This window comes from Myotis yumanensis, unplaced genomic scaffold (assembly GCF_028538775.1).
Source record: "Myotis yumanensis isolate MYYU_CA2020_CCGP unplaced genomic scaffold, mMyoYum1.0.hap1 SCAF_2, whole genome shotgun sequence".
Taxonomy (NCBI): Eukaryota; Metazoa; Chordata; class Mammalia; order Chiroptera; family Vespertilionidae; genus Myotis; species Myotis yumanensis.
The window spans coordinates 172,254,535-172,279,157 of record NW_027223753.1 but is presented as its reverse complement, the minus strand read 5'-3'; the positions used below and the strand labels follow the sequence as shown (position 1 = coordinate 172,279,157).

Here is a 24,623-nt window from a genome sequence, read left to right as displayed (position 1 = left end):
GCCTTGTTAGCCTTTTATTGCAGTTTTTATCTTTAGATAGAATCAGTAGGGTGAGTAATCTTGGGAGGACACAGGTGTTTACATTGTCATCTATTCAAGGGCATCCAGGGATTAAGCATAAGGATTCCAGTAAACACCTAGGGTCTGTATGTAATCAGACTTGTTTGAAAAGGTCAGAAAATAATTAGGGGCGCCGATTTTGACACTCCCCTATGTCTCCCTTAAGTCGGAATTCAGATAAACAGGGCAGGCGGCCTTCCACACACTTCCCTTTTATCAGAATGTCTTCCTTCCAACCAAGTCTCTTGTGCTCCCCAACACACCACAATGACCACTACTAACAAGTTAACGTAACCACACAGTCTCGCTCAGCACCTGACATATTACGGAAGGAGCAAAATATCTACATGTTTGTTGAAATGAATTCATACAAAACATATTATATCCTGAATGAGGCTTCAAGGAGCTTTAACTAACACTGAAAAATAAATAATTCTATATCTGTACTGTTTTACTTTTTTATAAGATGATAAATTAATGTATTATTTCTGTAATTTACAATGATTTCTAAATAAATTTAAAATAATTATGCACAATAGTATGCACATAAGATGTTCCTAAGTCAATGGTAGGTTTTTTTCTCCTGACAAAAAGCAGTCCTGTGTTCTCTTTTTCTAATACATACCAGAATGTACTAGAAAGTTTGTTTACCGGGGTCTTCAAAATTATCTTACTTATTTAAGACAAAGTATCTGAATGTGGGTTTTGCTAATTAACACTGCCCTTTTGTCTACTCTCTCTTTGTCAAGCCAAGGGCCCTGTGGTGACCTCCCAGTATGACTGCCATGGCTGCATGTACACCATAGGGACTGTACCCGCTGACTTCGACCCTGTTCTGAGACATGCCATTGAACATTTTAACAACCACACTGGTCATTCCCACCTCTTTGCTCTTGAAGATGTAGAAAGGGCACAGAGACAGGTTTGTGCTTTAGTTTCCATTTCTCACAGTATTGTTAAACTTTGTTGGATCTTTATGTTTAGGGTTTCATAACCTAAAGTAAACCATTGGTCAATAGGAAACCTATGATTCCATGACTGGTGGTGAGGGAGCTCTTTTATGTCCTCATCTGACTGGCAAAGGAGGTAAAGCGTTTTTTCTTGAGTCAAAGTGATTGGGATACTACAATATATAAAGGGCAAAAGTGTGCCTAATAAGACCCCTGGCTCTGAGGTTGGTTTTAATGATGGGTAGGCAGAAATACATGTTTTTCTTAGAGATGGTGAGATGAAAAGATCATTCTAGCCTTAAGGTTTTAAGAAAAGTACATTATCACTTAGCCAGCATAAGTCAAACATGGCTCCAAAATATGAAATGGAACCCAAACAGTTGGCACAGCTTTCTGAGCACTCTCTAAATTATAGTTTTCATATCATTAAAAGAAAGTAAATACTTGGAAATCTGGCCTTTTCATTGATCCAGTTCACTAAGTCTTTACTGACAGTTGACTGGGTTCCTTGTATTTCAGTGTCTAATTATGAGGGACTTACTCTAGTCAGTAACATTCCCTGCTTTTAATAGATCATCCAACTTCCTTTCATACAAGATGCATGTTCTACTCAATTATGTTCATAGCCAGCAATCGGGGTGGGACCAGCCCAAGATAAAGCAGCACAAAGCTTACTGCCTGTCTGTCTCAGAACCTGAGAACTTATCAGCAAAGGCCATTCTAGCTCCAAAGTGTTTTTAACCACCTAGAAGAGTATTATTAATATTTCACAAAATTCAAAGGGACGTTATTTTTCTGTTGCCTGGCAGAGGAAATGTTGCTAGTTTTTTCTTAAGAAAATACAGTAACTCTCATGTATATATTGCTTTTTATTTTCAGATGTGAATGTGTGTGTGTGTGTGTGTGTGTGTGTGTGTGTTGAGGAGTGTGAGAATCATAAAGTGCTCAATGTTTATTCAGTCATGACTTTTGCCTAGTACTAAGAGTTTATATTTTTGAGTACTTGCAATGAGCCAGGCAGTATTCTAAGTTCCTCATAACACAGTGAATAATGTTTAAACTGCCCTTTAACTCTTCAATTCAACATTGTTTCAGGTGGTGTCTGGATGGAACTATGAAGTTACTTACTTAATTCAGCAAACTAATTGTTCCAAGGAGAATTTTACATTCTTAACCGAAGACTGCAAGCCCCTTTCCAATGGTGTAAGTAGGCAAAACTCGAATTATATTGTTATTAGCATTTGGTGTCCTGTATTTACAGGTGTGGGAATACTCAGCCACATAGGAAGACTTGGCCACTTATATTTTAGATGACATGCATGAACTCACAGCCACATTCTCCATGTCACTAGTCAAGCTGCCTTACCTACCTGGTCAAAGATCTGTACATCTGGCAATAAACATTCACAGGTATAACTGGGGCTTGAGATAAAAGGATGCCATGTCAAGTTTGTCTGTTCATGTCTTCACACTTTCCTGTCTCCCTTTCTTCCCACCTGCTTAAGGTCCTTCCCGGTGCTCCTGAGCCCTGCGCAGGACACTCCTTAACTTCAAACTTGCCTTTGCTTATTTTCTCCCATCCCCTCCCCTTTCTTTATTTTTAATAAGATATCCTGAGCCTCCATCACTTTATCAGAACCAAAATTATGTTACAAGAGAGGATCACAAGGTGGCAGTAGTTAGTGCATGTGCAGATGCCTAAGGCACAATGACCATCCCAGGGATATTTGCATTTTAGCAGAAAACTATTTTAAGCAAGGGATTGCTTCAAGCCCTTTAGTCTGTTATTCTACTTCTACAATTCTATTATGTGGGAAGAAAATGAGGAACCCAGAGAGTAAGATATTAATTTCAGCATTATTATTAATATGTTGGAAATGTTTTCAACATTAGGGAATGTTTAAATAAGTTACAGTATGTCCACACAGTAGAATATATGCAGCCATTAAAAGTATGTTTACAGATTTTTAGTGATTTAGTAAAATGGTTATAATATGGGAAGTTAAAATATATATAAAATTATAGATACATATTCATTTAAATATATAAAGTAAATGTAAAATATCAAATGTGATGGAGGGGCCCTGGCTAGTTTGGTTCAGCAGACAGAGCGTTGGACTGAGGACCAAAGGGACCCAGGTTCTATTATGGTCAAGGGCATATTACTCTTTTGCAAGCTTCTCCCAGCACAGACCAGGCCCTGGTTCACAGTACATGCAGGAGGCAACCTATTGATGTGCTTTTATTCTTTTTTTAAAATATATTTTATTGATTTTTATAGAGAGGAAGGGAGACGGATAGAGAGTTAGAAACATTGATTAGAGAGAAACATCGATCAGCTGCTTCCTGCACACCTCCTACTGGGGATGTACCTGCAACCAAGGTACATGCCCTTGACCAGAATTGAACCTGCGACCTTTCAGTCCACAGCCCAATACTCTATCCATGATGTGTTCCTCTCATATCGATGTTTCTCTCTGTCTTTCCCTTTCTCTGCCACTCTCTCTAAAGTCAATGGAAAAATATCTTCAGGTGAGGATTAACAACAACAAAAAAGTGATGGAGGGGAGCATTTGAGGTCTTGCTCCCTGTCATATGTTGTCAGTTTGCCTCAAGCAAACTCATAAAAAAATATTAAGTGATGAAAAAAAATATGCAAAAATATAAAACATAGTTAACTTTCAGTTGGAACTTTCAGTTTTGATTCCTTATACTTTTTGGAACTCTTTAGTACTTACCAATGTTTCTAATCAAGCATGTATTTATTTCATAATTGGGAGAAAAGTTAAAAGGATACTACTAAGAGAGTGAAAAGACAACCCAGAAAATGGGAGAAATTATTTGCATCATATATCTGATAAGAATTAAATATGCAATATGTAAATAGCTCCTATAATGCAACAACAAAAAGACAATCAACCTAATTTTCAAATAGGCAACGGACTTTAAAATAAACATTTCTCTAAAGAAGATATGCAAACAGTCATTAGACACATGAAAAGATGCTCAATATAATTAGCTACCGAGGGAGGGGGAGTGTAAAACAAGCCACAATGAGATGCCATTTCACACCTAAAAGATGGCTATAATTTTTTAAAAATTAGAAAATAACTAGTATTGGGGAGGACGTGGAAAAATTGAAACCTTTGTCCATTGCTGATGAGAATGTAAAATGGTGCAGCCACTGTGGAAAACACTTTGGTAGTTCCTCAAGAAGTTACACATAGACTTACCATATGACACAGCAATTGCACTCCTAGGTATGTACCCAAAAGAATTAAAAAACAGGGAGTCAAACAGATACTTACATGCCAGGATTCGGTGCAACATTATTCACAATAGCCAAAAAGTGTAAACAACACAAGTGTCCATCAACAGATGCGTGGAAAAACAAAATGTGATGTATATATAAAACAATGGAATGTTCTTTAGCCATGGAGAGAAATGAAATCTGCCACAATCTACAACTTAGATGAACCTTGAAAACATTATGCTAAGTGAAAGAAGCCAGACATAAAAAGACAAGTATTGTATGATTCCACTTGTATGAAATATCTAACACATGCATAGAAACAAAAGTACATTTGAGTTTTCTAAGGGCTAGAGGGAGGGAAAGTGGGTATTGATTGCTTAATGGGTACAGAATTTGTGTTTAAGGGCAGTGGTCGGCAAACTGCGGCTCCTGAGCCAAATGCAGCTCTTTGGCCCCTTGAGTGTGGCCACGAAGTTTCAATCCCACTGTACGTGCACGCCCACACTCAAGGGGCCGCAGTTTGCCAACCACGGGTTTAGGGTGATGAAAACTACTGGAAATAGCGGTGATAGTTAAATAATAAAATTAATATCACTGAGTTATATACTTAAAAATGGTGGAAATGGCAAACTTTATGTTACATATATTTTACCATAATTAAAAAAATAGTTAAAAGGGAGAGAGAGAGAGAGAGAGAGAGAGAGTGAGACAACAAAAATGTATGCTCTAGCTCCTATTTAACTTTGTTATTTTTAGTCATCTGGCCTTTAAAGCATCTATTAACACCTTCTGTTTCTTATGTTCTTTAGTTAGCCATTTGAGGTTATATAGGCTTCAATGTTATCTGGCTTTAATCTCCCTGCATCTGTTTGTAAGGCCTTAATTTAGTTCCCTCTTTGCAACACACACAGATGCAGGGCTGATTGGAGTCACAAATCCAATCAGATTTCTGGTATAACTTCCTGAGCTTCCACTTCCTCATCTGTAAAATGGTGAGGAATAACAGCACCTGTCTCACAGCGTTGTTACAATAATTAAAGGACACAAAATATACATGAATTCTCTTGCCTACAACTGGTAAGACTGAAGGCCTTGCCATTCCAAGTTGGTCCCTGAACCAGCAGCATCAGCATCACCAGGGAGCTTGTTAGAAAAGCCAAATCTTGAGTTCCACCCACACCTACTGAATCTGCATGTTAACAAGATTCTCAGGTGAGTCATTTGCACTTTAAGGTTGGAAAAGCACTGATTAAAGAGTTTCATAAATAGTTCTTGGGCCATACTGCATATTAGAATCACATTGCCAGCTTTAAAAATAACCTCTCCTAGGCCATTCCCCAGGCATTCTGATTAGGTCTGGGGTGGGTCTCTAGAGTCAGAATGACCTAAAAGCTTCTCGGTGAATCAAATATGCTAATAGAATTGAGAACCTCAGAGCTACTTCCAGTATCCATCTCCTCATCCAAAATTAAGGTATTATAAGTGTGGTATTCCTTGTATCTTTAACAGCTATGACATTTTTTATTATATATATACTAGAGGCCCGGTGCACAAAAATTTGTGCACACGGGGGGTGGGAGGAGAGGGGGTCCCTCAGCCTGGCCTGTGCCCTCTCACATTCTGGGACCCCTCGGGAGATAATGACCTGCTGGCTTAGGCCTGCTCCCGGGTGGCAGAGGGCAGGCCCAATCCCTAGGTACAGCCCCTGGTTGGGCTCAGAGCAGGGCCAATTGGGGAGATGGGGCACCACCCCCTGTCATGCACAGAGCAGGGTGGATCGGGAGGTTGCAATGCCACCCCTAGTCACGCAGGGTCAATAGGGAGGTTGTGGCACCACCCGCTGTCACCCACAGAGTGGGGCCGATCAGGGGGTTGGGGTGCTGCCCCCTGTCACTCACAGAGTAGGGCCAATAGGGGAGTTGGGGCACCGCCCCCTGTCACACACAGAGCAGGGCAGATCAGGGGGTTGGGGCACCACCACTGTCACACTCAGGGCAGGGCCAATGGGGAGGTTATGGGTCTATGCCGTCACACACAGAACAGGGCCCGTGGAGGGGGGGAGAGTTGGGGCGCCACACCCTGTCACACACAGAGCCACAGGGTGATCAGGGGGTTGGGCACTGCCCCCTGTCACGCTGATCCCGGTGCCGGGAGGCATATTACCCTTTTACTATATAGGATAGAGGCCTGGTGCATGGGTGGGGGCCGGCTGGTTTGCCCTGAAGGGTGTCCTGGTTCAGGGTGGGGGTCCCCACTGGGGTGCCTGGCCAGCCTGGATGAGAGGATGATGACTGTTTGCATCTGGTCACACCCCCTTCAGGGTGAGGGTACCCACTGGGGTGCCTGGCCAGTCTGGATGAGGGGCTGAGGGCCGTTTTCAGGCTGGCGGGTGACTGAAGCTCCCAATCTGTCCTTTTTTCCTTTTTTTTTTTTTAATTCTGGGCCAGCTATAGCTCTGAGGCTCGGCTCCAGCTATGAGGCCTTGGCTGCTAAAAGCAGGTTTCTGGCCTTTGTTTACCTTCTGTATTTGAAACTTTGTTGCGACTCCAGCTCTGAGATCCTGGCTGACTGAAAGCAGGTTTCTGGGGGTTTGTTTAGCTTCTATATTTGTTACAATGTTTCTTAGGGAGCAGCTGATAGGCCGGCAAGGCAGGCGGGGAACCTGGCTTCCTCCGTCACTGGAGCAAGCAAGCCTCCCTGTTCGCGTCAGCTGCCTGGCTGCCGGCCGCCAACTTGGTTGGCAGTTAATTTGCATATCTCAGTGATTAGCCAATGGGAAGGGTAGCGGTTGTACGGCTAATTACCATATTTCTCTTTTATTAGATAGGATATATATATATATATATATATATATATATATATATAATCTCCGTATTGGAAATAAACATGTCCCATGCAGAAGGCAATAAAAAAACATAGAAAACAATAATAATATTAAACCACATACCCAAATACCCAAAGATATCTTAGTGTATTTCCCTCTTATCTTTTTTGGGGTTGGGGAGGTTAAGGAGATATAGACAATTTGCTGATTTTTTTTTTTCTGTTAATAATTGTCATTATTTTACATGCTGCATTTAAAAAATATTTTTATTGATTTCAGAGAGGAAGGAAGAGGGAGAGAGAGAGAGAAACATTGCACACCCTACACTGAAGATCAAGCCCATAACCCAGGCATGTGCCCTGACCAGGAATCAAACAGTGACCTCCTGTTTCATAGGTCAATGCTCAACCACTGAGACATGCCAGCCAGGCTTTCATGCTGCATTTTTTTCACCTAAGAATTTTCCTACAATTCTAAAATTCTTGATAAACTTTCTTTTAAATAGCTGTATAATATCCTATTAAAGATATGATAGCTTGTTGTTTTAATTACTTTCCTATAGTTAGACATTTGAATTATTTCCATTTTTATTATCATTAATAACTCACCAAAAATTCTTGAGAATAAGACTATTTCTGTATTTGGTATATATTCTTATTTTCATAAATAGAAATTTGTTAGAAATTTATGGATTGAACTTATGAATTGTTTTCCATATCCTTTGTCCATTTCTCTTTGGGGTAAACCTTAATGATTTGAAAGAGTATTTGTATATTAAAGGTATCAGGATTTTGTCATATTTTCTTAGTTGCTCATTTTTTAGTTTCATTATGGTATTCTGACTTACCAATAGATTTTGCTTATTGGTGACCAAATCTACTAACATGTTCATTTTGAATTCTTCCACCATTCGCTCAGTAGTCATCTTTTTTCCCTAGTTTGTCAGTAAATAGAGCATTTGAACCCACCTGGAATTAATTTTAATGTATCTTTTGAAGTTTCTAAATTGAGGCTTTTTTTCAAGAAGATAACCAGATATCTCAACATTTTTTCTTTATACATAAATTTGTGACAACCTTAATTCCATAATAGTTTCTTATGAAAAACCTGTTCTCTATATTTGCATTGCCATGTTTTAACAGTAGGTTTAAATTTGTGATTTATTATTCTAGTATTTATAACTTTAAAACCAACCTTAAAATAAGTTTGTAAGAAAAACTTACGTTGTCATATAGATTGGAATTACATAACATTTCTAAATCAATTAAAGGAACCCTGGCCAGTTTGCCTCAGTGGATACAGCATTGGACTGTGGACTGACAGGTTTGGGATTCGATTCAGGTCAAGGGCACATGCTCAGGTTGTGGCCTCGATCCCCAGTAGGGGGTGTGCAGGAGGCAGCCAATTCAATGAGTCTCTCTCATCATTGGTGTTTCTATCTCTCTCCCTCTCCCTTCCTCCCTGAAATCAATAAAAATGTATTTAAATTAACTTAAGAAGAATTGATGTATATATATATTTTTTTTGGCATACATCTATACTTAGTCAAGTTTTATTTTAAACTTCTAAAAGTTGTGTGATTTTATTTATATATCCAGAACTTTGCTCACTAAAGTTATTTCTAGGTGTTGTCGGGGTGTTTTTTTGTTTGTTTGTTTCCTTTTAGTTATTGCTCTGAAAAATTACATTTTGTTTTTCATTTTACTTTATTCTTTTTAATGTTATTTTTATATAAATGGATCAATTTAGACATATTTACCTTATATTCAGAGAGTGAGCTCTGATTAACTCTAACAGCTTTGTACTCATTCTTTTGATTATTCTAGGTTTAAAATAAGATATTGTTTTATCACCTATTTTCCGATGCTTATGTTTTGTTCTATGTCTCAATGAATTGACCAAACTTCCAGAGATATTCCACACATCTTTATGTTTCATTCCTGATTTTATTAGGAAAGCCTCTACAATTTTGTTATTTATAATATTTGCTATGGGTTCCAGGTAGGCATTCTTGTCATATTAAAGAAGCATCCTTACATTCCTGATTTTAAAGAAGTTTGTTTTGTTTTTAAATAAGATATTGGCATTAACAGACTCATGGACACAGAGAACACACTGACAGCTGTCAGAGGGGAAACTAGAGACTAGAGTGGGGTTAGGTGAGAAAGATGAAAGAATTAAACAAAAAACAAAAAAAAACACCAAAAACTCACAGACACAGATTACCAGAGAGAAAGGGGATGGGGAAAGTAGAAGAAGATAAATGGGGGACAAGTGATGACAGAAGGAGACTTGACTTTGGGTAGTAAACACTCAATACAATATACAGGTGATGTATTACAGAATTGTACACTTGAAACCTATATAATTAACCAATGTCACCCCAACAATTTTTTTTAATTTAAGAAAAAAAAGAAATTTGTGTTAGAATTTAGCAAATGCTTTAAATATGTTTTGAAATATCATGTTATGTATTTCTAATTTAATCTGTTATTTTGTTTTGACAAGTTTTCTAATAGTAACCTCTAGATTCATAAACTCTAGAGTTAGTCATTCTTTAAATATGCATTTAGATTTTATTTTTAGTTCAAGAAGTGTACCTCTTTATAAGTGAAAGAGGTTTGACAGTTTTCTGGGTGTGGTTGTGTGTGCACTCTATTTTTTCAGGTTTTGGTATCCAGATTATCCTACATAATAAAAAGGCAATATGCAAATTGACACTAACAGCAATACGACCAGTTGCTATGATGCACACTGTCCACCAAGGGGCAGACGCTCAACACAGGAGCTGCCCCCTTGTGGTCAGTGCATTTCCACAGAAGGAGCTCCGCTCATCCAGAAGCCAGCTATAGGGTAGCTGCAGTGGTGGGAGCCTCTCCCACTTCTGCAGCAGTGCTAAGGATGCTCAACTAATGGCTAAGGCCTGCTCTCACTGGATAGCAGGCCTAAGCCATTAGTCAGACATCCCTCAAGGCAGTGGTTCTCAACCTTCTGGCCCTTTAAATACAGTTCCTCATGTTGTGACCCAACCATAAAATTATTTTCGTTTCTACTTCATAACTGTAATGTTGCTACTGTTATGAATCATAATGTAAATACCTGATATGCAGAATGGTCTTAGGTGACCCCTTTGAAAGGGTCGTTCAACCCCCACAGGAATCGAGACCCACAAGTTGAGAACCGCTGCCCCAAGGGTTCCTGGGCTGCCAGAGGATGTCTGACTGCCAGCTTAGGCCCATTCCCTTAGAGAGTGGGCCTAAGCCAGCAGGTGGACATCCACTGAGGGGTACCAAACTGCTAGAGGATGCAAGCCGGGCTGAGGGAACCCTCTGAGTGCACAAATTTTCATGCACTGGGCCTCTAGAAGTTTTCTGGAATGAATTGGGTATGTGTTACATGCAGTTGAGTCAGCTCTGACTCCTGGTGACCCTATGAAAGAGTGTTGGCCACACTGTCTTGACCTCAACAGCTCTGCTGAGCACCTGTAGACTCATTTCTTTGGCTTCTTTTATAGAGTCAGTCCATGTCATATTTGCTCCTCTACTTTCCCTGCTGCCTTCTATTTTTTAGTTACGTGGTTAGCCACTATTTTTTTGACTTGGGTAGTTTGCCACTATATTCTATGTTCAGAAACAGTTTACATAGCAAGGACCAAATGTTTCTTTAATTTTAAAAATTATTCATCTATAAAACATCTATGTTGTTTGGAGGTGAGAAAAGGAAGTAGTTAGTTTCTTGTTTATTTGTTTAAATATATTTTTAGGAATTTTTTTCTTTTGGTGCTGAAGTCAAAGCACATGACCTGTATTGATTCAATTTGGAAGTTTATTGACCCTTTCTTGTAATGTAATGTGAAAGCAATTAAAAATATCTATATCATACTTATAAAAATATCATTTAAGTCATATGGATCAAATGAAAATACCACCTAAATATATTTTTATTATTTTATTTATTTATTATCCATTTGTTCTATCTTAAATTTATAACTATAACTACATAAAATTTCTCCACCACCATTATTTTAATCTATTTCTACACATATATATCTAATTCCTGCTTTATGTATTTTAACTCCATGCTTCTAGACTATATCTTTATAAAAATAAAATTATCTTCTTTACTACCATCTTGAGTTTTTTGTTACCTTGAAGTTTACTTTGTCCAATATTAATAATACTCTAGATCCTTTTTCTGTTTATATTTGCTTCATATAGTTTTGATCATTCATTATGTTTAATCTACCTTTATCTTTTATATTACAAGATATTATTCTTGAAAAATGTAATACATTAATTTTGTTTTTAACTTAATACAGAAGTCTTTGCCTTTGTCTTTTTAAAAATGTTTTTATTGATTTTTAGAAAGAAAGGATGGGAGAGTGAGAGAGAGAGAGAAATATCAATGAGAGAGGAATATCATTGATCAGCTGCATTCTGCACATCCCACTCTGGGGATTCAGCCCACAACCCAGGCATGTGCCCTGACCAGGGATCTAAACATGACCTCTTGGTTCCTGGGTGGACACTCAACCACTGAACTACATGGGCTGGTCCTGAATTCTTTGTTTTTCTAAAAGAAATGTTACCCATTCAAATATATTATTTCTTAAATATATTTTTATTGACTTCAAGGAGGAAGGAAAAAAGCAAGAGAGATAGAAACATTGATGAGTGAAAGAACCATTGATCAGCTGCCTCCTGCACACCCCACACTACGGATCAAGCCTGCAATCTGGCCATATGCCCTGACCAGGAATCAAACCATAACCTCCTGGTCCATAGGTTGATGCTCAACCACTGAGCCATGCTGGCTGGCTATATGATTATTATTTCTATGCTAAGTATTCTTGTCATCTTATTTGATGTGTTTGTGTAAATACATTTATTGTTGTTGATGTTAATACCTAATTGTTTCTTATTCTCTCTTTTGCAATGAGGTTAGGTTTCTTTTGTTTTCTATGTAAAATCAACATCCTATATTTAATGCTACTAATTGTTTACTTTAAAAGTTCTTAAAAACCTTTTTAACTTATTTACTTTTGAAAAACTAGAATACCAGTGAATGTACCGATCACGCATACATGGATCCTCAGCTAAGAATTGCTTCCTTCTCACAGAAGTGTCAGATTTTACCAGGTATGCGATAATACATGTTTGTGCTCTAGTAGTACATGTTGATCCCAGACAACTGGCTTGGTCTTTTTATAGGAATTGTGCTTTAGGTCCCATGATACAATCAACAACACTTACAGCTGTACCCCATTTCTGCTGTGCTGTGCTATAGATGATGCAGCTGGGACTGCTCTGCAAGTGGCCAGAGGAAATATGGTGACAGTAGGAAAGGATTATGCTCTTTGGGCAAAGCTGATCTCCACATGCAATGTCAGCTGGTCTTCCTTGTCTATAAGATGTCACTACCTCAGGTGTTATAAATTGGGAAAGCTGTATCTCCCATTTAATCACTCAGAATAAGTTCTTTCAATTAAATACTTTTTTCTCCTGCACGTTATAATGGGGTGGGGAGGAGTGAGATAGTGCAAGTTTATGGTCAAGCCAGTGTTTCTTATACCAAGAGTTGGCTTTTCACATACTTGGAAGATATTTGCATATTCCACGGTGAGAAGCATCATTGAAGCTCCCTGTTCACCAGAATCAGAGAACTTAAAATTTTCCCACTAGAGAATCATTCCTTTAAATTGAGCGTTGCTATTTTACACTTTCTTTCAAAAATGCAAAAAAGTTAGGAACAGTGCAGCACATTGATATTGAAGGTGAACTAACTAACACCTTCTGATGGAAGGTTTCCCTAAATGCCCTTGACTCTGAGGAGAGGAAAAGAGGGCAGGCAGTAAGGTGAAGGTCATACAGTCAACTTCTACCCATTCACTACTGGCCTTTAGGCTGCACATGGGCCCATATAAATGAGTGCTGGCCATTGTTGCAGGAGAGGTCCTAGGCTAGACTGCTCTTTCAGTACACACACTGACTTAAAACCTGCTTCCTTTTTCAGAGGAGGATTTTCTATCACCATCTCGCAGAGGTTGCCGTGGCTGCCCCTCAGAGATACCTGTCGACAGTACAGATATGAAGAAGGCTCTGAATCATTCCATTACAAAGCTTAATGCAGAGAATAATGCAACTTTCTATTTCAAGATTGAAATTGTGCACAGAGCAACATCACAGGTATGTAAATTAAGCTACAAAGATAGTGATATAGTGTATGTGCAAACTGCTTACTAATATTGCCACTGATCTTGGTTGGGAAATAGTATACCTGGTAAAAGGAATTGAATGTCAAGTCTCAACCTCACTACATGCTTTCTGTGTGATCTTGGACAAGTCATTTAGAATATTCCATTTTCTGTCTGCAAAGGACTGGGTGAGACTCAAATAAGCCTTGGCCAGGTTCTCAGTTGTTTAGAACATTATCCCTATATGCCAAGGTTGCAGGTTCGATCCCTGGTCAGGGCACATGCAAGAAGCAACCAGTGAATGCACAAATAAATGGAACACAAAAAGAGATATATGTAAATACTTTATCTTCTCAAACTTTAGTGTTATATAAAGTCTAGCAACTATTATATAATTAATAAAATGTAGGGCAAGGAAAAGCTACTCTTATTCTCTGCCTTTCTAGAGTTGTTCCTTGTTGTAGCATCACTTAGTGCCTTGGGATCAGCCACATGTCAGTCTATCATCACCCAGACTCTCTTCACATTCTCACCTCCATGTCACTTCCCCCTTGCCTACATGTCCTTCCAGCCCACAAATGCACCCTCTAGGACAGTGGTTCTCAACCTGTGGGTCGCCAAGCTGTGGGTCGCCACCCCTTTGGGGGTCAAAAGACCCTTTCACAGGGGTTGCCTAAGACCATCGGAAAACACACATATAATTACATATTGTTTTTGTGATTAATCACTATGCTTTAATTATGTTCAATTTGTAACAATGAAAATACATCCTGCATATCAGATATTTACATTACAATTCATAACAGTAGCAAAATTACAGTTATGAAGTAGCAACAAAAATAATTTTATGGTTGGTAGTCACCACAACATGAGGAACTGTATTAAAGGGTCGTGGCATTAGGAAGGTTGAGAACCACTGCTATGGCTTCATCTTTCCTTCCATGCCCTGTCAATAGATAAGAAACATCGTAGTCTGGGGGTCAGAAGACCCAGTTCTACCAGAGCCTCAGCCTCATGTCCTGGGTAACCCCGGGCCGTCATTCACACTCACTCAGTCTTGTGCCCCATCTGTAAAATGAGGAGCTGGGTGAGAAGAGCCCAAATTTCTTCCAACTCTAACAGCATCTGAGTAATCTACTCATGGACAGATTCCTATTATAAACCTCAAAACTGGCCTCCCTAAATGTGAACAAAATAGAACCAAACTGTTTCAGCAAACCAACATAATCTGATGGGGGGAAGGGTACTTCAATTATAACAATTCATACTTTTGGCTCAGTAATTGAATTTCTAGAAATTTAAAATAGAGTCTTATAGACAATGATACTCATTGCAGATTTAACTATAAAAGACAAAATGGTAAACTGTCAAAACTGATCAATAATATAGAAATGATCAAATAATGTCTGGCATATCCTTAAAATAGAGTATCATGGAGCAATTTTAAAGCACCTTTGTGAGGAGTTTTTGATGTAGCAAATGCCTTGTGTTAAAATATGCAGTGGGAAAAAAAGAGGCCATAAAATTGACTATACATGCTGTTGCCAGGTGTGTTATAAAAAGTACAGAAAACAATACTGAAAGGAAACAAATGCCTCCAACTATTCACAGTGGTGGCTTTAGGTGATGGCACATTGGGCTGTTTACTTTCATCTTCTAATTTCCTGTATTAGTTTCTCTACTGCAGGGGAAACCTAACCAAATGGTATTAAAGTAAGTCAAAACTGACACTTTGCTCTCTTTCCTACTCAGACACTTATTCCTGCCCCTGACACCACAACCTTTCTCCCTCATTTCACAGGCAATTGACCCATGTTAGTGGTATACTCACATGGTTCACCAATCATTGTATTCTTTTTTTTAATTTAAATTCTTTATTGTCTAAAGTATTACATGTGACTCCTTTTCCCCCATTAACCTCTCCCAGGCCGTTCCCTCACCCCCCTATAATCTTTGTCCATTGGTTATGCTTATATGCATTCATACAGGTCCTTTGATTGATCTCTTACCCTCCAGTCCCCAGCTTTCCCTCTGAGGTTAAATGATCTGTTCGATGCATCTGTGTCTCTGAATCTATTTTTGTTCATTAGTTTATGTTGTTCATTATATTCCACAAATGAGTGAGATCATGTGATATTTATCTTTCTCCAACTGGCTTCTTTTGCTTAGCATAATGCTCTCTGGGTCCATCCATACTGTTGCAAATGTTAAGAGTTCCTTCTTTTTTACAGCAGCATAGTATTCCATTGTGTAGATGTACCACTATTTTTTAAGTCACTCATCTGCTGATGGGCACATAGGCTGTTTCTAAATCTTAGCTTTTATAAATTGTGCTACTTTGAACATAGGGGTGCATATATCCTTTTTTAATTATTTATTTTTAAAGTATTTCATATGTCTCCTTTTTTCTCCATTGATCTCTCCCCTGCCCTTCCCACCCCTAGCACATGCCCTCACCTCTCTAGTATCTGTGTCCATGGGTTATGCATATAGGCATGCATACAAGTCCTTTGGTTGACCTCTTACCCACCCATACCCCCCAGTGCTATTCTTGTGTTTGTCAGCTTTTCTTCTCAATTCATATTTCTGCTTTCTTGTGAATCTCCCTTATTCTTGATGCAGGAATACCCTCTACTTCACCATATATTGCATATCAGAGGTTTGCTGTCAGGAGAGAACCACTCATTTTATACATGACTATCTAGTCTTCATAGTACTTATAGTTCTCTGTAAATTAATGAATCAATATTCTAGCGTGGTATGTTTTGTTTATGCTGAGAATGCTAGGGGAACAACAGTAGGTAATGCTGTTAATTGAAGGGAACTGACATTCCTTCACTTACCAAGTCAATTTGAAATATGGTGAGAATCTCAAACTTACTTATGAAAGATGAATCTTTACTGGTTTTTACATTTAAAGAGAACAATTTGGCTGGTCTGACATGATTATTCAAGGAAGCCCTGCTGGAAGCAGCCGAGTTACTCAAAATCCATTTACCATGTGATGAATTTGCCAAATGAGCAATTTTTGCCAAAGATTTAATTTACAGATTTGGTCTTGCCTTGGCTCTGCATATTTAGTCCTATTTGGATGCATGTCCATTTCAAGCTGGTTTCAGGTGCCAAATGTTTCTTAAATTCCCCATTTGCTCATGTGAATGATGTGATTTCTGTCACAGACTGTTTATTTTTCCCTGCCTCTGCCGCCACTGTCCCCACTGTTGTCCATGTTCCTCCCTGTCTTTGCTCAGATGAATATACTTCAAGGATCTGTGTGTGCACATTCAGGAAGTTTTCCTTTAACAAAGTACTAGAGATGTCAAAGCGTATGTATAGTATGTCTAAGACTTCTGATGCAAATTGCCAAATTGCCAAACTATTTGCAATTATGCCGATTTACATTCATACCACCTGGCTCTAGGACCTTGATCATCTTGCTTTGAGTTCTATTCCTACCAACAGTGACTGAGGCTGCATGCTTCCCACATGTAGCCAATACCAGGTATCACCTCTGTTTTTTATCTTTGCCAACATATGGAAGATTAACAATGCTGTTGCATTGTTGTTTTTTATTTTTGTTTATTAATGAAGATAGTCATCACTTCTTTTCTTAAATACTTGTTCAAGTCTTTTGTTCATTTTTTCATGTTGGGCTTTCCATGCATAAGAATATTAATCTTATACCATGTTTATCCAAGCTTTTATTTTTTTATTTTGCTTGCTGTGAATTTTGAGAATCAGTTGTCCTTTCTGTCTGAACTAATTTAGACATTTTTTTCTTCATTTAGGTTTTCTTCCTCTACTTTTCACCTAAAAAAGGCCTTCTATGTCTTGAGACTGATGGATACATATTTATATATTTTGAGTTTATTTCTTTAATTTACATTTTTAATACATTTGGAATTTATTTTGCTATATGGTTATCTCTACTTTAATAACAAAGGTTGAGCAGGATGGGTTTGAGCAGGGAAGACTTTTGATAAGAATGACACCTGATAATAACAGCAACATAGATGCCATCCTGAGGTCTTCAAATGGAGGATTTACATCTATTTAATTCCTTCTTCTTGACCCTGAATAGAGTTGAGCCATCAGTTGTGGTTGTGTCACATATTGTCCAGTTTCTTAGGCAACATTACTTTGATCAACATTATTGTTACAGAAAATTGGATTAAGATATATTCTAAAATGAGCAAGAAAACTTATGATCACCAAAATATAGACCCTATAACCCTCTTAGAACCTTGCTCCCCATTTACACCTACACCTGGAGTCTTAAAAGTTAGGTATCAAATTTTTCTTAAAAATGTAACCATGTTGCCGAAACCGGTTTGGCTCAGTGGATAGAGCGTTGGCCTGCAGACTGAAAGGTCCCGGGTTCGATTCTGATCAAGGGCATGTACCTGGGTTGCGGGCACATCCCCAGTAAGGGGGTGTGCAGGAGGCAGCTGATCGATGTTTCTCTCTCATCGATGTTTCAAACTCTCTATCTCTCTCCTTTCCTCTCTGTAAAAAATCAATAAAGTATATTTTTTTTAAAAAAATGTAACCATGTTTACCCAGCAGATCAATGCCAGAAAAAGTAGAGGGGAGCTTAGCTCCTCCTATGACTCTGTTCTTCTGTTCTCTTCCTCCCACCACATGTTTTCCATGCTTTTAAAAAACACAGAGATAGGGAAGACAGCTGTGGTTTGCTTTTTCAAACGACATTCTACTATTACCCTGTAATTTCATTTATTTTATTTTTTAATATGCTTTTATTGACTTTAGAGAGAGAAGAAGGGAGAAGGAGAGAGAACCATGAATCCGCTGTCTCCTGCATGCCTCCCCCCCCCGCCCCCCACCCCCCTCAAGGACCCTCCCCCCCCAACCTGGGGATTTAACCTGCAACTCTGGAATGTGCCCTGACTGAGAATCAAATTCAGGACCCTTTGGTGCATGGGATGACACTCAATGAACTGAGCCATACCAACCAGGGCTGGAACTTCATTTTTAAAAATAATAGTCATCTCTCCAGGTCAACTGATATATTCATGTGTTCTTTTACAAACACACACACACACACACACACACACTTAGATCCTAGAATTAAGTGCTGAATAACTTGAACTAGAAATTGGGCCATATCAACTAACTTTTTAACATACAATTTAAAGTCATTTTTACCAAGTATATTTTTTAAGTGTAAGAGATGTAAGATATGGCATTTTGAAATGACTTTTAAAAGCCATATGTGCAATTTTATTGAAGGCAGTATATTTTAAAAAGCATGAGTTTAATTTTTTAAATAAATAATGAGTGCCTCTTTTATATAAAAAATAAATTAATTGGGCCACAAAATATTCATTGTGGACACAGTATTGTATAAAGATTAAAACTGTTGCTTAGATCACTGGCCAGTGTGGCTCAGATGGTTGAACATCCTACTGAGCGCCAAAAGTTTGTGGATTCAATTCCTAGTAAGGGCACATGCCCAGGTTGTGGGCTTGATCCCAAGTATGGGGCATGCAGGAGGCAAATGATGGGTGTTTCTCTCTCTCCCTCTTCCTTCCTCTCTCTTTAAAAATTCATATAAAAAACTATTGATAGAGATTAAAATGGTTTCTTAATATAAAACAATTAAGAGAGGCAAACTACAAAATCCAAAGAATTTTCCTAATCACATAAAATTTAACCCACAATTTCTGTAGTGACACTAACTTGGTATTTCTCTCATTCAACACTTGGAAAGACAATAAACCATACTTAAAGAAAATGTTTAAGTTTTTCTTCCTACTCTTCTTAGATTCTATTACAACTTGAGCACTTGAATGTTGTTGAATAATGAAACTCAGAAAAGTATAAATATAAAAATTGTAAACCAAACCGCAGCCAAATATTTTACACATGCATACAAACTAAAGGTTTAGTTGTCAAACATTTGTACTTTTATTTGTATACCTCTCATTTGATCAGTGTATAATTAGAACTTTAATATTCTCCCCTAAGATCCCTTAGGTCAAAATATATCATTTATTTTATAATATTAATGAAGGTTCTACTTTGTGCTAATTAATTTTCCAGGTGGTGGCTGGATCAAGATATTTTATTGACTTCACGGCCAGGGAAACCACATGTTCCAAGGAAAGTAATAAAGAGTTGACTGAAAATTGTGAGATCAATAAACTTGGAGTGAGTAGTCATGCAACTCTCTACTTATTCTCTGTATATCTACTTGATATTTTATACTTGTTTAAGTTTTTCATGAATAACACGGTTCTCTCTTTTGGCTTTTGTTTACACGGATAGGAAATTCTAAGATGCACTGCTGATGTTTATGAGAGACCTTGGGAGAATATAATTGAATCTACTACGAAATGTCTATCACCAGGAAAGGTATGATTTACTCATTCTGCAAAGTACTATTTGGGATTTGAAATGAACCACTATTTAAATGAATTGGGGGACTATCTTTTTAGAATGGAGAGAACTCTCACATTTCTGTGCTGACCTCTCTTTTTTATGTCTAGAAAGGAAGACAACAGTCAGTTCCCTAATCACTTCTCACCCTTTGTCAGTGTCCCATCCTTCAGGAGGCTCTCTCTTAATGAAGGGCAGCCCCTGCCTTGCAGAGCCAATACTAGCTCTCCAGCTTTAAATGTGCCTAAGATGCTTCACTGGCATCTGCCTCCATCCAAGGGACTTGGGAGAAATACAGATCTCAGACCCCACTCCACATCGACTGAATCCAAATCTGCATTTTAACATGGTCCCCAGGGTTTCATAGCCACATTCAAGTGTGAGAAGCATTAGTTTCTATCATCTTTTCCAATTCTTAAGAGAACCTTTGGAGGTAAGTAAGACTTTTCCCATTGCCAAGGATGAGACACTAAAAATTGCAAAGATGCTGAGATCCTGGAATGGATAATAAGATGATCACGTGCTTCCTCTGTCCCAGGCCCTGTACTGAGGGCTTCACACATACTTTTCTCTTGACAACTCTCTGAGGCAGGTGCCCTGTATAGGTATATATGTGGTCTAACACAGACATTATATAAAGGCTGTGTTTCAAGCTTGTGAACATGACCTAATATGTTTCAGCCCAACAAAGTAATTGTGGGCATATGCTGCATATATATTCAGCCCAAAAAGCCATTTCTGGTCTTTTGGTATGAAAACTGCAATTGTGCTAATAGAATTAGTATCAATTAATAAATAATGTGCCACTTTATTATGAAGTTCAACCTCCCAATTTTTCCAGATGAAGGAAAACCTCTCTAGTTTAGAGGAGTATTATTAAAAAATAGCCACACATTATAAAATCAATCAAAAGAGAAAAAGATATTCATTCTCATCCTTTCTTCAATATTAACATAGCATTTAATACCTGGCTATGACATTAAAGAGCACTGATTTTTACCCAAAAAAAAAGACAATATGATTGTCTTTAATTGCTTCTAATATGAAGGAAGCACCCACTTCATAATCCTTGCTGTGTTCTGCCTAAGTAAACAAGATAGGGCTTTAAACACCTACAGTTGCTTGTGGAGGCATGTGCCACTGCTACTCCAAGTTATCAGATGCATTTGTGCCTCTGAGTTTTTATTCCATTTCAAATATTATCTGTACTTTTCAATAAAGAACCAATGATGTCAGGAAAAAGTCTCCTCTTGACAACTGGTTGCTTCACTCTTCTCTTGTTGAATGATAACACCATATTAACAAAATTGTACTATACTTACAGAAGCAACTAAGGCCCTGTGTGTACAAGGGCCCACCTCGGGAGGCAGGGGCACAGCCAACATCTGAGAGTGTGGCCTCTTGACCAGTGGGCAAAATCTCCATGCCTGGCACAATAGCCCCAGCAACCTGTCAGCAGCCCTGAATGGAAGGACAAGAAGATGGGATAGAATGTCAATGGAGAAGAATGCCATTTTATCATTCTGTTTCTGGGTGAAATAAAGTTTAATCTTAATGTTCTCACTCCTGGTTCATTCACAGTAGTCTGCTTTCAGCCACACCCATCCTGCAGCAATGTCCAGTTGATCAGAGAGCACACTCTACCATGGAGTCTCATAGTGCAACTCTGGAAAAGGTGAGGATCCCTTAAGTGGGCCTTCCCTACCACCAGGACCTCATCATGGCCCTAAATCAAGGGTTTGTGGGTGATGTTTCCATCAGAAATCTAAGGAATCTCTCTACCTTCCTCTCTCTTCTTTTTTTTGTTTCCTCTCTCTCTCCTGATTTCCAGCTCAAAGTTAAGAGTGATTTGTTTTGCTTTTTCCTTTTTTTAAGATCTGGATAATTACCAAAAAAGAAAACAAAAAATATTCTTTGTTAAGAGGATGCTTACCAACTTTTCACTAACAAAGAATATCAAACCTCAAAAAAGTTTAAAGAAAATTTAAAATTATCTTTCTGGTTCAAATAATGGTAAAAAGTAGAAATCTAATAGAATCAAAAGTGATAAGAGATATTTAATCTTCTATGATAGTTATTTACTGAGTGCCTATTGGAGCCATATACCATGCTAGGCACTTTCTGTTTGGTGTGTGACTCTGTCCTCACAACAACTCTGAGGTCCCTAGGACCACCTTGCATTTACAATGAGGAAACTAGCTCCCAGTGCCCTGCTCAGGGTCACACAATTACTACACGACAGGGCTGGCATTCATACTCAGACCTTTTAAACTTCATTACACCAAGTTACCATGAGGTATTATTACCAATGCCAGAAATAAAAAAAAAAAAAAACATTTTCTTTTTTTTTTTTTTAATTTTTTTTTTATTAATTTATTTTTTTTAATTAAATCTTTATTGTTCAGATTATTACATTAGTTACTCTTTTTTCCCACCATAACTCCCCTCCACCCAGTTCCAACCCCACCCTCTGCCCTCACTCCCCACCCACTGTCCTCATCCATAGGTGCACGATTATTGTCTAATCTCTTCACTCACCCCCACACTCCTTTCTCCCCCCCCCCCCCAAGAATAGTCAGTCCATTCCCTTTCTATGTCCCTGATTCTATTACAATCACCAGTTCATCAGATTATTTATTCACTTGATTTTTAGATTCACTTGTTGATAGATGTGTATTTGTTGTTCATAATTTGTGTCTTTACCTTTTTCTTCTTCTTCCTCTTCTTACAGGATACCTTTCAGCATTTCATATAATACTGGTTTGGTGATGATGAACTCCTTTAGCTTTTTCTTATCTGTGAAGCTCTTTATCTGGCCTTCACTTCTGAATGATAGCTTTGCTGGATAAAGTAGTCTTGGTTGTAGGTTCTTGGTATTCATCACTTTGAATATTTCTTGCCATTCCCTTCTGGCCTGCAAAGTTTCTGTTGAGAAATCAGCTGACAGTCGTATGGGTACTCCCTTGTAGGTAACTGATTTTCTTTCTCTTGCTGCTTTTAGGATTCTCTCTTTGTCTTTTGCTCTTGGCATTTTAATTATGATGTGTCTTGGTGTGGTCCTCTTTGGATTCCTTTTGTTTGGGGTTCTCTGCGCTTCCTGGACTTGGAAGTCTATTCCTTTCACCAGGTAGGGGAAGTTTTCTGTCATTATTTCTTCAAATAGGTTTTCAATATCTTGCTCTCTCTCATCTTCTGGCACCCCTATAATTCGGATGTTGGTACGCTTGAAGCTGTCCCAGAGGCTCCTTACACTATCTTCATATTTTCGGATTCTTTTTTCATTTTGCTTTTCCGGTTGGGTGTTTTTTACTTCTTCGTATTTCAAATCTTTGACTTGATCCTTGCGACCCTCTGGTCTGCTGTTGGGAGTCTGTATAATATTCTTTATTTCAGTCAGTGTATGCTTAATTTCTAGTTGGTCCTTTATCACAACATCGAGGGTCTCATTAGATTTCTTGAGGATCTCACTACATTTATCGGCGGTCTTACCAGTCTTTTCGAGGGCTTCTAAACAGTTCTTTAAAGACCTTAAAAGTGTGGTTTTGAACTCTATATCCAACAGTTTGCTTTCCTCCAATTCTGTCGTTTGTGTCCTGTTTCTTTGTCTCGGCATTTTTTTATGCTTCGCTGTGTCGATAGAGTGCCTTTCTGTGCTAAGTGTCCCAATTACCTAAGGTAGACACTCTTGGTGCACCCCCTTGTGGGCTTTGTGCACAGTCTTGTTGTGGTTAAGCCTTGATTGTTGTAGTTATCACTGTGAGGAATTGACCTCCAGGTCAATTGGCTGTGAGAATCAGCTGTGTCTGCGGTGGGAGCACTTCTGTGCTGGAGACACCCCTCTGGGGCTAGACTTGCTTCGATGGGGCTTTGGTGCTCACTGAGTCTGCCTCCTGAGTGTGTCTTTTATGGTTCCACGGAGCTTAAAGCTGGATGGTCCCACTCTGACCTCTGGGCTTCCTGGCTCCTGGATCTCTAGGGAGGTGCTAATCTAGCCTTTGCCTGAGGCTATCCAGCAAAAGCCTCCCTGCAGGGCTTGGGCGGGGCGGGTCCCACGGGATCAACAGGGTGGGGTTAGCAATTATGGCTGCTCTCAGTCTTGCCCTCAGAGGCTCTGCTTCTCAGTGTCCCAGTAGTCGCTGCAAGCCCCACGGAGAGAAAGCTGCCCTAGGGTTTTGAGCGATGCCAGACAGTCCCGCTTCTCCCGTATGAGTCTGGGTCCTTAGAGACTCGCCCGGAACTGGAGCTCAGAGCCTGAGACTCCCTCCCGATTGAAAACAACCGCGCCCTCAGCCTCCAGCCCGCTCCACATGCACTCCGAACCTTAGTATTTTACTTCAGCACTGCGCCTCCTCTGAGCCTCGGTATGCTTTTCTCTTTCCTCCTAGTTGTAGAACATCCACTCAGCCAGCTTTCCTGTGGTTCTGGATGATGTCCGTTCCGTCTTTTAGTTGTATTTTTGAAGTGGTTGTTCGAGGCAGCAAACTCTCGTGTTTACCTATGCCGCCATCTTGGTTTCTCCCAAAAAAACATTTTCGAAACTGAGATGTTCATCATCTCAATACAAAAACCGTTATTGAATATCTTATTGTGTCTGATGCTGTTCTGAGTACTGTTCAGGGTAAACTATGATGGAGTCAAGCACTGGCATTAGCTACTTACTGTTTGTTTAGCACTAGGTACTGAAAAGAAGAGAAACAAGTGTTAAAAGACATAACTCCTGAAAGAATTTACAATCATATTGAGAAGTTAGGACTAAAGCATGTGGAACAGACATTTAACCCATGCCATCATCATTTGTGGAGCAGTAAGCAGACCTGATGGATGGGATAGGAAGATATGGAAGACGTGGAAAGATAAAATTAAGCCCAACTGGTGTTTTGGATTTGAAGTAGGCAGTAGAGAGCCTCTGACAGTTCTTGAGCTCATACCTGCTGAAAGAGTTTA

At 38.8% G+C, this 24,623-nt stretch overlaps 1 protein-coding gene across 1 annotated transcript in view; it reads left to right on the top strand.

Annotated features, from left to right (window-relative positions):
- The window catches only part of LOC139002226 (kininogen-1-like), a 32,530-nt gene extending 11,296 nt beyond the window's left edge, over positions 1-21,234 (top strand). The window contains exons 4-10 of the mRNA XM_070403605.1: positions 810-982; positions 2,106-2,213; positions 12,141-12,225; positions 13,100-13,272; positions 19,344-19,451; positions 19,569-19,655; positions 21,004-21,234. Coding sequence (XP_070259706.1) covers positions 810-982; positions 2,106-2,213; positions 12,141-12,225; positions 13,100-13,272; positions 19,344-19,451; positions 19,569-19,655; positions 21,004-21,084 — 815 coding nt within the window. The 3' untranslated portion in view covers positions 21,085-21,234. The remainder of the gene's footprint in view (positions 1-809; positions 983-2,105; positions 2,214-12,140; positions 12,226-13,099; positions 13,273-19,343; positions 19,452-19,568; positions 19,656-21,003) is intronic.
- The last annotated feature ends 3,389 nt before the right edge of the window (positions 21,235-24,623 follow it).